General features: G+C 43.3%; 1 protein-coding gene across 1 annotated transcript in view; it reads left to right on the top strand.

The window, feature by feature from the left end:
- Positions 1 to 13,373, top strand: part of HAT1 (histone acetyltransferase 1) — a 66,337-nt gene that overhangs the window by 26,876 nt on the left and 26,088 nt on the right. Inside the window, exons 5-8 of the mRNA XM_066575858.1 lie at positions 4,511 to 4,690; positions 11,124 to 11,245; positions 11,772 to 11,876; positions 12,603 to 12,709. Coding sequence (XP_066431955.1) covers positions 4,511 to 4,690; positions 11,124 to 11,245; positions 11,772 to 11,876; positions 12,603 to 12,709 — 514 coding nt within the window. The remainder of the gene's footprint in view (positions 1 to 4,510; positions 4,691 to 11,123; positions 11,246 to 11,771; positions 11,877 to 12,602; positions 12,710 to 13,373) is intronic.

Below are 13,373 nucleotides of genomic sequence, written 5' to 3'. Positions count from 1 at the left end.
GATTGCACCTGTTCTTGCATGGAGGGGTGAGACTAGGACTCTGTTTATTGCCAAAAGATTTTTCTCATACCCCCCCCCCCCCCTCCCTATGCTTACCAGTCAGTTTGGCACAAAATAGTTGAGTGTCCTATTATGGCATAACTGCATGTTAGCGTAATAACTGAGTGTTTCCATTTTTATTATTTTTTTTCTGTGCTTTGCTCATACGTCCAAAGGCTCCGTCACTCTTGAACACAAAAGTAGGCGCATTATTTTTGCTGTCTGAATCACTGAAAATCCCAATTACCCCAATGTGAGTCAGTGGAGTCAGTCGGTGTCTCTTTGGGCACAGCAGTATGGCTTCTATTTCAAATGGCCCAGAATGTGCTCTAAACTTTTTTTTTTTTTTTTCCTCTTGAAGGTGTGCCACCAAATGGTGTTATCCCTATCCTGTGGATACGGGGTAATCTGATCAGTAGAGGTTTGACCGACCAATCCTGAGAACGGGTGGTCCCAAATATCCTTGCATGTGTGGCACGGCGGGCGGGCATGTGCACCGCTGTTCAGTGCATTGCAATGGGACTGGACGTTGGTCACGTTGCACGTAATCTGATCCCCCAGGACTTTCCATCATATAGCTGTAGATGAGTGCATGTACACAGACTGTTTTATATACAGCGCTGCATTACAAGAACATGGAAACACAGTGAAATAGAGGCCACAATAAGTTAAATACGTGTTCTCAAAAGTTATTCATGTAAGTACACTTATCAGACAGCTGTTATCAAAGTCAAGAATCTAGTTGTGATCTAACCCAGGTTGGACTGGGGGGCTGTATATACTTGCAGCTCTCGCTTCAGCCCATGCTGAAACTGTCAATCAAAAGCAGAGGGGAAGGGTTGTGCAACCGAAAAGCCAGACTACTTCCCTGGTTCAGGGGCCAGACTACTTCCCTGGTTCAGGGGCACTCGGCAGACAATTATAGAGCTCCAGATTAAAGAATCCTTCCTAGGCTCTTAAAATGAAAAATTTAAGAGCCAGATAAAATTCGTAGTCACTACATTTAAAAAAGGCACAAAGTTAATAAAACTAATACTGTATACAGATCCAGTAATCTCCTGCACATCCAGAGTTAAGGCATACCCCCTACTCCCTCCACCCTGTATAGTAATCACAGTATAAGGCCTCTAGTTACACATCTGGCAGCCACCCCACCATAATACAATCACATCCAGTGGCCACCAGCTGAGATAGAAAGGCAGAAGGGTGAGACTAGGAACAAGCAGTTTCTCCATCCTGTGCCCCTCACTGGCTGGCAGTGGCAAGCTTTCCTGGACACGGTAAGCAGTTGTCAGAGGCGGGTTTAACAGATGTGCCATTCATGCGGCACATCTCTTGTATGCAGAAGTATGTCTTGCGCAGTATGCAAATGACTTCCTAAATCCGGATATATCCAAAATAGTCACCAATGCGCTCTAGTCGCCATTTGCAAATTTTAGTTTGTTCTTTCTGCTATTTGCAACTGGACCCACCGCTGCTTTTATACAGCAGCGAGTTTTAAGAATGGCGATTTCTTCCCCTCCGTATAACAGACGTTGCGCATGATGGACACATCTGTTAGACCACTCTCACACTGCGTGTTTTCCCTGCGTTTTCAGCACAGCAATTGGCAGCGTTTAGTGCTGAGAAGGGAAGGGGTGTGCACGCACCATGCGGAGCCTGTGATGAGCTGCAGCATTTGAAGTTGTGTCTGCAGCCCATTGATTTCAGCGGGGCTTCTCAGACAAGCGTTTTAAACTATGCATTTTTCAAGCGGTCTGTTCTATTTTCATGCATTTCTACGTTTTAAAACGCAATCCTTTGCCCATTGAATGGGGAGCGTATTCAGTGCCGCTGAAAACGCGGTAAAACGTGGTTTCCGTGTTTTCAGCAGAGTTTTTAACTGCATTTTTCAGTTCATCAGCTTGCTTGGTTGCGTTTATAACTGTGCTGGATACGCAGTCAAACGCTGTCAAAAACACGTCAACGCAGCTGAAAACTCACATAAGCGCTTGGGGAGGGGGAAAAAAAGCTGCGTTTTTCTTAATGCTGTGCTTACTGTGAGTGTCCTTACTCACCTCTGACCCTCTCACTGTGTGCAGGAAAGATATGGAGAAGCCGCTCCCCACCCCACACCCCTTCCACTCCCCCCTCCCTCATCTTGTTCCTAATCTCCCCCTTCTAATTTTCTATCTGAGCCGCTGGCTGTGGTTGTTCTGTGGTAGTGTGGCTGCCAGATGTGTATTATACTTCGGAGGGGGCCTCACACTGGATGTGCAGGTGATTACTATGGGGAGAGCTTTGAATGATCTATTTATACTATTCGTTCAAACAATGGCTTTTGAGCGATAATCGTTGCGTGCAAACGCTTCCATGTTTCAATCTTCGGCTGAGCGATGATTTTTAACTGAGCATAAAATCCATTGTTCAGCTGGAGAGAGATAGCAGGGACCACACGCTGTGTTATCCACGGGAGCAGCTGATTACATTGTATTCAGCTGGCAGCCCGTGGCTAAATGCAAAGTCCAGACCACATGCTCGGATTTGCAAACCGCTTCTGGAGGCTCATTTACACGCAAATGAAGGTACTAAACTGCTAATGGACATTAGTGTCCATTAGCAGTTTATGCAAAACGGTGGCTAGAACTGTCAATCTTTTGAAAGATCGTCCTTGCGTATAAATAAGCCTTTAGGAATAGTCGAATTCCTAAAGTAACATGGGCTGAGGCAAGAGCTGTAAGTATATACAGCCTTGCCAGTTCAACCTGCTCTGAAGGTCCATTTACACACACAGATGATCACTCAAAATTCATCAGAAACTTGAGCGATCATTTTGCATTAGCTACCAATGGGTTAAGTTGCTTCCTTTGCATGTATTTAGAGAGCAGCGGGGTGGTCTGTTCTCTAAATACATTACTATTGTTCTCCAGCTGGACAGCTGCTGAAAGAATATCCGCTCTTAGCGCTGCCCGCGGAAAACGCGCCGTGCGGTCCGACGATGGATTTTATCCTGAGCTGAACTCTGTGATGAACGAGAAGTGCACGGTAGGCTTCCGTGCAGTCCTCAATGCTGATGGCGCATCTCGTGCTGGTGACGGGGCTTGAATACCCTGCCTCCAGCAAGCGATTGCTCTGATTGGCTGAGGCGGTGCTTCTGAACCAATCAAAGGCAGCACTCGATGAACCAATCACAGCCATTCAATGATGTAATTCAATGAATGTCTTTGATTGGCTGAGGCGGTCCTTCTGAACCAATCAAAGCCATTCATTGAATTACATCATTGAATGGCTGCGATTGGTTCGAGTGCTGATTTTGATTTGGTTCAGAAGCACCGCCTCAGCCAATGAGGAATCGCTTGCTGGAGGCAGGGTATTTAAGCCCCGTCACTAGCAAGCAATGCTCCTTATTCAGGCCTGCCGGAGCACTGCAGCCCGGCGGGAGGTACACAGACGGCGCGTGCTAGACGAGTATTTTATTTTTTGTTTTCGTGTAGTGCAGTTAGGGCTTATTATCAGGGTAGGGCTTGTATTTCAAGCTCCCCAAAATCGGGGTAGGGCTTATTTTTGGTGAACCGCAGTATCCGGCATTTCTACCGTCCGTAGCATGAGCAATAGACTGGTACTGGTCCAATTCTGAGCTTTCTAGTATGCCCGCTGTTATGCAGTGCACTGTCTAGAGCATACAGAGTGATGTGATAAAAAGGGGAACTGTGAGGCATGCTGGGATATTTAGTTTGGGTTATAGAAACGCGCCTTGCTTTTAGACACTACAGATCTTTCCCCTCGCTGCTGTGAGAGATGCACAAGAGATTCAGGACTGAAAGCTACATTAAAAGTAAGGGGTGTAGTGGCATTGTGAGGTGAAAACCATTTCATTTATACATGCAAGTGCCAGTGCTTTTGGAATTCCCATCAAAACATGACCAAGATCACATCAGTAGCCAGAATCTAACCTGAGGTAGAAGTTTTATTAGCAATTCATTCCTGAATGATGGAAGCGCCCTGGCTTCCATGCTACAGACCCTTTACAACCTCTCCTCTACTCGTGATTGACGGCTCCAGTGGTCTCCTGCTGGTTAGGACATGTAATATGACGTAGGAGACCCCTGAAACTGTTAAATCTTTGTTCTGTTAGTCTAGTGTCATCATCAGTATATGTAAACTTGATTCCTCAGTACCCACTTAGTGATGACAACAGTTTGGTGTGGTCACAGCTCTGGGCAGGGCTAACCTTTTGACTAGATTATTATGAGTGAATAAGTTGGTGCAGCTAATTTACAGACCCCTGTGCCAGAACTGTGCATCCAGCTTTTGTCCTGTGATTGCTGCATGTTTCTGGTTCTTCCTCAGCATTTCTTCTGACAGGTGACTAGATGTCAATAACAGTATTAATATCTATAAAACATGTTTCATGCAGTAGGACATCTTTGTTAGTGATGTGATATCGGAGCTACAACATATTGTAACACTCTGCAATTTATCATTCTAACAGGCTGATGACGTTGAAAGCAAAATTCGTGAAATTATCCCCCCTGGATTTTGTTGTGGCACAGATGACTTTGTATCTTTATTGGAGAAAGAAGTTAACTTTAAACCATTTGGCCCCATAATACATTCCTATACCGTTTACAATGAAGACGCTGGAGAGGAATTCACTTACCAGATACATAAGGTAAGTACTTGGTTTATTACGTTTGATAAAGATTTGTCTAGATAAAGTAACTTAACCCCTTAATGACACGGCCTATTTTGGCGTTGAGGACCAAGCGATTTTTGGTATTTTTCCATCTCCATTTTTCAAAAGCCATAACTTTTTTTTTTTTATTTTTCCGTCAAAGCAGCCGTATAAGGGCTTGTTTTTTGCGTGGCGAGCTGTAGTTTTTATCGGTGCCACTTTTGGGTACATAGACTATATCGTAAAACTTTTATTATTTTTTTTTATAACGGGGAGAGAAAACGCATCAATTCTGCCATAGATTTTTTTTTTTTTCTTTTACAGCGTTAAATCATGCAGCATAAGTGACACACTAAATGTTTTCTGCGGGTCGGTACAGTTACAACGATACCAAAATTGTATTTTTCAATTTTTGAAATTGCCTCTGTTTTTTAGCATTTTTTTAACGCTTTTTGCCGTATAAAATAAAAAGCGTGTTCAGCTTTTTGTACACGTTGTTACGGAAGCGTCAATACCAAATATGTGAGGTTTAAATGTTTTTAAACCTTTTTATGCTAATATTTAAAAAAGCACAAAAAAGGTTTTTTTTTTACCCCTCCCCCCCCCCCCCCCCCCTTTTTTTTTTTATACACAATTTGAGTCCCTCTGAGGGGAGGCCGGCTATGACTGACAGCTGGCTCAGTCATGATCTCGCGCTATCCCAATGACGTACCGGTACGTCATGTTGCGGGAAGTACCAGGCTCCCATGACGTACCGGTATGTCATGGAGCGGGAAGGGGTTAAAGGGGATCTCCCCCATTATATGCCCTGTTTGAGGGCAGCTTAAAGTAGTGACAGAGACCCTGGTTTCAGTTGTCACATACTTACCTTTAGTTTTCCTTCCCCCACAAATCAGTGATATGCACGGACTCTGGAGTCCTCTGTGTTTCATGAACTTGCAGGCTAACCTTGTTCACCTGCTGCTGACTTGACAACTTTCTCCCTGTGCACAGTAATATAGAGAAAGCTGTCAATCGGTGGTAGGGGAGCCCGTCACTCATGAATACAAGGGTTTCCAGGTGGCACAGCACTCTAGTCATGCTGCATCTGCGTGACTGGTTTTTATTTATTTTCCTAACTGCACCATATTGACAACCCACTGAAATCGGGGTCTTTGTCACTACTTTATCCTGCCCTCAGGATAAAGTCCTAAACCTGCTGACATTCACTTTTAAATGGGTTGTCCAGTTGTAAACCATTGATTGCCTATCCTGCGGATTGGTCATCAATAGTTGATCAGTGGGGGATCTCCCACCCAGGACACCCACTCATCAACTGTCTGCTAGACCAGTGTGCTGATATCTCTCATTGAAGTGAATATGTGTAATACCAGGGCTGTCCACTGGAGTGTCAATGGAACGGTCTTCTCCCTGTAGAAATCATTTCAGTGTACTGGTCTGGCAAACGGCTGATCGGCAGCATTCCTGAGTGGTAGACCTCAGCTAATCTACTACTGGTGTCCTGCTAAGGGTAGGCCCTCAATAGTTTACAGCTGTACACACCCTTTTACTTTCGATTTAAGTAAAGGTAAACCTTGTGGGATAAATCACAGAAGAAAAAAAATATCTTGCCTTGGTTGGTACAAAATTGACTGGAATTAAATGCATATACCGTACTATGTATGGGTACTAGTGGTAGCCATTATATTTTTATATAATGTTTTTTGGGGGTTTTTTTCTTCCCATAGTTATTTTTCCAGAAGTAATTACCATTTCTCAAGTTTTTTGACCCTGCCATGACACCTCATCTAACATAGTTCCTTGGGGCTTGATTTATAAAATGCATGCTGTTTTACCCAGAGTTTACTCAACCCTTTCATGACCAAGGGTCATTGATGCACCTGTATCCTGGTCACATTTTGCAGATCTGGTATTTTAAGTTTGACTCCATTACCTGAGGAAGAGTTTGGTGTTTGACTTGAAATGCTCTTCAGCTGAGTAAAGCACTTGGCTATCTCGGTCAGTCCCCAAGACTTCGAATAAAGCAACAACGCATGCTCAACCGCCATCCGTTCAAACTCCTCCTCACTGCCTTCGTGCATGAGACCCCTGTTCTAATAATTGGTGCAGCCCCCAGCAGTCGGACATTATTACCTATCCTGTAGCTGGGTGTCTGTTGTGGAAGAACCCCTCTAAAGTCTTCTGTAGACTATTGCTATACATAGCGTTATGGTTCATCATCTTTTTGTTGAGTTTTTAGGATCAGCGATGAAAATAAAAAAAATAAAAAATAAAAAAGGTTGAGGCTGAAAATTGTGTTTTAGAAACCCTAAACTACAGTTTATGGATCACAGATGAGTTGATCAGAATGTAAGGGCTTTGGAGCCTTTTTGTTTCATCCTTTACGGATCTCGTGGTGAGCGGATTGTTGCCATGGCGTCTGCTTTAATAGTTGTAATAGGTTTGTAGCACCTTTTCAATGTAACAGTGTCCATGCGTTTCAAATTATCTCTGTTCTATTAAGTTTTTGTCTTATTTGCTATAAATGGCTCGGCCTGAATCCACGGAGCAGCGTCAATGAGCAAATGACTAACATAGCCCTAATTCGGAGTTCATTTGTTTCACAGACTATAGTTCTTGTTTTAGGAGCGGTAAATCGCTGATTACGTTACACATCCAGTAACTAAAATGTTCAAGCACAAATAAGTCTTTGTCTCCTGAGGTGGCCTGTTCTCATTGTATGGGATAGATGCTGGTAATTGTCAGAACGGGTCTAAAAATAAGGTTTATGGTCCTGCAGAACTTCTCGTATGACGATGAAGCCAACCTTGGTGCGTCAAACCACCAAAAATACCTTAAATATCATAATAAATTGATAGTTATGAGTTGTAAACATAAAGAGGTCTACTATTTTTATAAAATAGTGCAACGTAAAAGTTGTTTTTGTTCCCGTTTTCCAGTATTTTAACCTGTTGCTGCCCAGGATTAGCATGCACATATCAAGCAGGAGTTAGTTCCCCTTTAGCACAGACTGATTATTTGACCATTTAACGAGCAGCAGTCAATGTAGTTTGTTACTGGCGTTCAGGGTAGTATGGGGGTGAGCAATCACTAATGCGATCATTAGTCCCTATAGAGATTGCACTTGTGGGCAGCACATCTTCCTTTGTACACAGGAAGCTGTGCTGCCGACAAAATGAGCATTTGGGCGCTCATATGATTCATGGTTCAATCATTCAGCTGATCGCAGGCATATTCATCTGTAATGATGAGTGCGAAAACGAATGTTCATGAATGACCATAGGCCCATGTAAAAGGGCCTCTAGTTTCTGTGCCCGGCAGTTATCCCTCACATACATGCACATTGTACCTGTATGATCTCTCTACACGAAGGGCCTGCGTGTGTGCGTGTGTGCGTGTGTGCGTGTGTGCGTGTGTGCGTGTGTGCGTGTGTGCGTGTGCGTGTGCGTGTGTGTGTGTGTGATACTGTGAAAATATGCATATTTGTTCATGGGCTCCTATCTTACATGATAATGTGTGTGTATGTATGTGTATATATTGCCTAGTACGTGTGTTAACTAGTCAACTACGTTATCCTACACAGCAATATAAAAAATAAATGATCACGCTGATGGAAGACATAAGGACAATCTTTTGGCTACCATTGGTTGAGTGAGGGCCCATGGGTACATTTGGCATACGCTAAACGTGTACTCCAAACAATGTGAATGCACCTTTTGTTATAGGCAGCCCAGATCCTAACAGAGGACCCAAGGCTGTCCTGTGATGATGCCAGTTTGAGTGATCACAATAAGTTGACCGATATTACATCAGTGAGTATATGACTGTTAGGACTGCTATTTTATGAGTAACCTTCCTCCTATGGATGACCACAATATAGAGGTATTTGATGGAGAATTGGCTGAGCCGTCACATGTCCCTCTTTATAAAAGTCTAAGGGAAGAGATTTACACACCTCTTCTATTATTCAGAGCAGAAAACCACTTTATCATATAGTTGTTCTTCTGATCCTACAAAAGGAAATCTTTTTGGTTTGTAGCAAATGTTTGAGCAACATTTAAATGTTTTTACTCCAAAATTAAAAACTCCACAAATGCGTCTACCCCATGTATCTGGTATTGACCTATGGCTGTTGACTTGACGTTTCAGAGGTTGTGAAGCTGCTAATATGTTGCCAAGGGTTTTATTCTTCCAAATTACGACCTGTTGTTGATTTGGGATGTCGGGAGAGGAAAGGGTCACCATGTAAGGTGCTCCAATATTTGGATAAAGTTCTATACAAACGTGTATTAAAGGGGGGTTACAGATTGCTTTTGTTTGTTCAGAAACCTGGGGTTTTGAATCAATAGTTTTCCAAGTTGTGCTTTTGATGTTGCTGATGCCACCAAAGTTACCAAAGTTTTTGGGGTACCCTTTTTTTTCTTTAAAACCATTTTCTTTAAAATACTAGATTGCTCAATAAAATCCAAATTCATTTTACAATTCTTCCTGATCCTGCAGAATTGTCCACAGGAGCATGTTCAATTTCCACTTTTTTGCATTGCAGCTCCTAAAATGCAAATACTGTGTTTCCCTGAAAATAAGCCCTACCCTGATTTTCAGGAGAGGGGGAGCGCTTGGAATATAAGCCCTAGCTACACTGGGTGAAAAAATAAAAACAATAACTCAATATTTCGCAGCCGGTGTCTGTGTGCCGAGCGATGATCTCCCGGGCACTGCCTCAGGCTGCTGTGTAATCTTCGCCGCTGTCAGAGGATTCTCTCTCTGGTAAACAGGGCTTTGAATTCCCCTGGCTTTAGCAAGTGAGCGTTGTGATTGGATTGAGTGCCAGCCAATCACAGCCGGCGCTCGATGAACCAATCACAGCCATTCAGTGATGTCATTCACTGAATAGCTGTGAATGATCATGCGCCAGCTATGGGTGGCTGGCGCTCAATCCAATCACAGCGCTCATTTGCTGAAGCCGGGGGAATTCAAAGCCCCGTTTACCAGAGAGAGAATCCTTACAGCGGGCAGGATTACGCGGCAGGCTGCCGCGGCGCCTGGGAGATCATCACGGTGACAACGCCGGCTGTGAGGTGAGTATTGCATTCTTTTTTTCTACCTAGTGTAGCTAGGGTTTATTTTTAGGGGATGGCTTATATTTTAGTTAATACTTCATTTTAGTGTGGATTTGTCCCTAAAAATGTAAAAGCAATAAGTTAGTATTACTTAAAATCTTCAGTCCCCATATGTTGTTGTTTAGACCTGAGAAAAAATTCAGAAGGTCCATTTCTAATGCCACCTGTGCACGGGCGAGGTTGGAATATCGCTAGCAATATTCTGCCGCGGGGGAAACAACTGGCAGGTCTCCGCAGTGAGCCTATCTGATAGATGGGCTAACCGCAGCATGCCGTAATATGAATCCCGCGACTGGAGAATTGCTATGGTTCTCCGCTTGTGGATGTCAGGCTGCGGTTTCCATAGTTAAGTCTATGGAAAGCATTCACTGCGTTACCCTTGACCAGATTATCACCACAGATAATGCAGTGACATATCGCCCGTGGAGAGGAGCCATCCCATGTTATTAAATTATCGGGGTTTTTTTTGGGGGGGGGGGGGGGGGGGTTATTGTGATAGTCCTCAGTTGCGCCCATGTACAAATTTGCATAGCTTGGTGCAAATTTGGTCCCCATCGCAGTGCTTTTAGTTTGTAGATAAAACAGTTACAAGTAAAATAGTTGCTTGTTAAGATAAACTGGATAACATCTAGAATAAAACTCCTTTGGTGGACCGGCATTGGGGATCCTGGTCAAGAAATTGTCTTATCGCTAGGATCCCCTTGTTGTGGGGAATATTGGTATATATAGATTTTACGTCTAGGGATGCCCAGAGATGGGAATCGTTCTATTAAAATTATATTGATGTCCCACATTTCACCTTGGTTAAACTCCTGAATTCATTTCTCACTTTGCCGTAGAAGGTTTTGATATAAGGTCACCTATGTTCCACTAGATAGAAGGAGCTTTGGGGTTTAAGATTGGTTGCGAGGGGCTCCTCAAAACGTTGACCGTTTTCCACTTCAGAATATTGATTGGGTTGAGACCTAAGGACTGGTTCAGTGAATAAGGGATCATTGAGACTCTTCATGGCAAAATATTTCCATAATGTTAGTTTTCTAATTCAAAAAGATTAGGGCAACTCGAGGGGCTGAATGAGAAACCTGTCCTTTCCAAAAGATGGTAAGAAAAATAGAAGATGCCAAATTTCATGACTTCCTCGTTGTTAATTATTTCTTAGACATATTCGGTTTAGGATAGGCCATCAGTTTTTAAAAGCCGGATAATCTTTTTACAACAACTGGTTCAGCCGAAAATTGTGTGAAGAGCTTTTTATGACCCAACGGTCTGTTCTGTAATGTCTGACCTGACTTTGTAACGTTTATCCCCAGGCTGACTTGACCTGTCCAGGCTTCAGAGACTACCATGAAAGGCTCCAGACCTTCTTGATGTGGTTCATTGAAACCGCTAGTTACATTGATGTGGATGATGAGCGATGGGACTACTTTCTGGTGTAAGTGCCTTTCTAAATCTGCATTAGACTTCCCTCAGTTAACAAAGCTTGGCGTTTTAATTGGTCGACACCAATTATACAGCAACAGTATAATGATATTTTTTTCCCAGGCAAGACAAACCATTGTTTACAAGGCTCACAGTTTCCCTTCATTGTGTTTGTGGGGGCCTCCAGAATGGCGCTGAATTAAACTCTGTTGTCTGTCGGAGCGCTGAATGTGGGCTTAAACAGTAAAATGAGCTTTTTTTTCCTTTTTTTTTTCCCCCTACGTCCATTTTACTTGCCACCCATTCAATGTGCATAATAGGCAAGTGCACTGAAGTGATGCAAAGAGGGCTGATCTATCCACGTTGCAGCTCACCAATTAACTGAATTGTGCATTCAGAATAAAGCAGGTGTACCCATTGGGCCCTCACAGCGTAGCTTGCTGACACTGGAAACTCTCACACAGAATGGAAAAGGAAAATGGACCCTGCATGGGAGCTTGCCTGTAATTGACCCGCTTGGCTTTCTGTTTTATCTGCAGATTTGAGAAGTACAATAAAGACGGGACTACACTCTTTGCGACTGTAGGCTACATGACAGTCTATAATTACTATGTGTACCCAGACAAAACCCGGCCACGTGTAAGGTAATTGCCTGAGATGCACGTGCCCTTTTTTCTTTTCTCCTTTCCTTATTTTGTTCCATAAGTGAATCTCGCTGAAGTTCCCAATTCTACCTCTAATGGCGATTAGCATTTTGTAAAACACAAGAGGTTGGAGGGCGAAAGAGGACGCAGTTTAGCTAGAGTCGGACTAATGTTTCTCCGCTAGATCCTAATTGTAACGTTATTAACATTTTCTGTAGCCATGAAAAGATTCATTTGTTTAGGAAGTAATGAAAGCTTATTGAATTCGGCTACAGAGGGCTGTGCTAAGAATCACATCTATTGGAGCTGATTTACTATTCAAAATCTGACCGGTTTCTGGTGCAAATTCGGACAGAAAGTCATTAAACTTGCTTTGCGCCATGTGTTTCAGACACTTTTTGCTGTGTCTGACAAAGAGGTGTGGCCTAAATTGCAACAATATTTGGTCGCAATTTTTGGCATAAACTACACCAACTCATAGGCGGTATGAATGTAGACTAGACTGTCTTCACAGTCAACAGATCTGTCTTCCGGCGTGAGTCACTTGTAGTGGATCTGATGCATTTTAAGTGTTTAGTTTTTAGACAGCAGCTAAACTCCATTGTGTGTTCATAATAAATATAGCCAATACAGTCACCAGAAGACTAATGGTATCAGGGAGGGAATGTTTGAAATGTACTGATAACTTTTTGAATGTTTGTTTTTTTCCCCCCTTTTACTTTGCAGCCAGATGTTGATTCTGCCCCCATTCCAGAGTGAAGGGCATGGAGCTCAGCTGCTGGAAACCGTTCATAGATATTATATTTCTTCCCCCAACATTTTGGATGTTACAGGTATTGTGGAGCCTCCAATCTGTACAAACGAAAATGCTGATGATAATGTGCCGCCAGTTCACGTACAACTTGTGGGAACCATCTGAAAGGCATTTCTGTACAATGTCCTTTTTTTTCTGTTTGGACCTTCAGGCTGGGTTCACACAGGCCGGAAGTTTTGCTGCAGGAAATCCGCCCACGGGATTAGCCAGCCATGTGGACGAGATTTGTCAAAAATCTTGGCCACACGGGACAGCCAATCCGCCACGGCAGAATCCGGTGCGGATTTTTCGGCCGCAGCACATCAATTTTTTTTTTTGTTTGTTCTCGTTGCGGATGCGCTCTGCTCTATGGGAGCGCCGGCCGCAGTGGAAAAGCATGCGGCCAAGCCGCTCCAGAACCCACCACTGGAAATTTCGTGTTTTTTTTTTACTGCAGCCAAACCGTGAGATTTCAGCGGGATTCCGCCCTGTGGGAACCTAGCCTAAGGGTTCTTACTTATGATTATATCCATCTTGTCGCCAGTTGTCTTTATTCCTCTTTTCGTCTTCATCTCTTTATTTAGCCGTTGCAGCTTGCTGGATGATTTATTGTGATTTAAAGAATGTTTCTTATTGTATCCCAAGATGTTCTGTAAAGTAGCTGTATGATGACTGAGCTTTGGCATCCATGCGAGTTAGAAACC

This window comes from Eleutherodactylus coqui, chromosome 8 (assembly GCF_035609145.1).
Source record: "Eleutherodactylus coqui strain aEleCoq1 chromosome 8, aEleCoq1.hap1, whole genome shotgun sequence".
In the NCBI taxonomy this organism is placed as follows: domain Eukaryota; kingdom Metazoa; phylum Chordata; class Amphibia; order Anura; family Eleutherodactylidae; genus Eleutherodactylus; species Eleutherodactylus coqui.
This window is presented reverse-complemented; position numbering and strand designations above follow the sequence as displayed.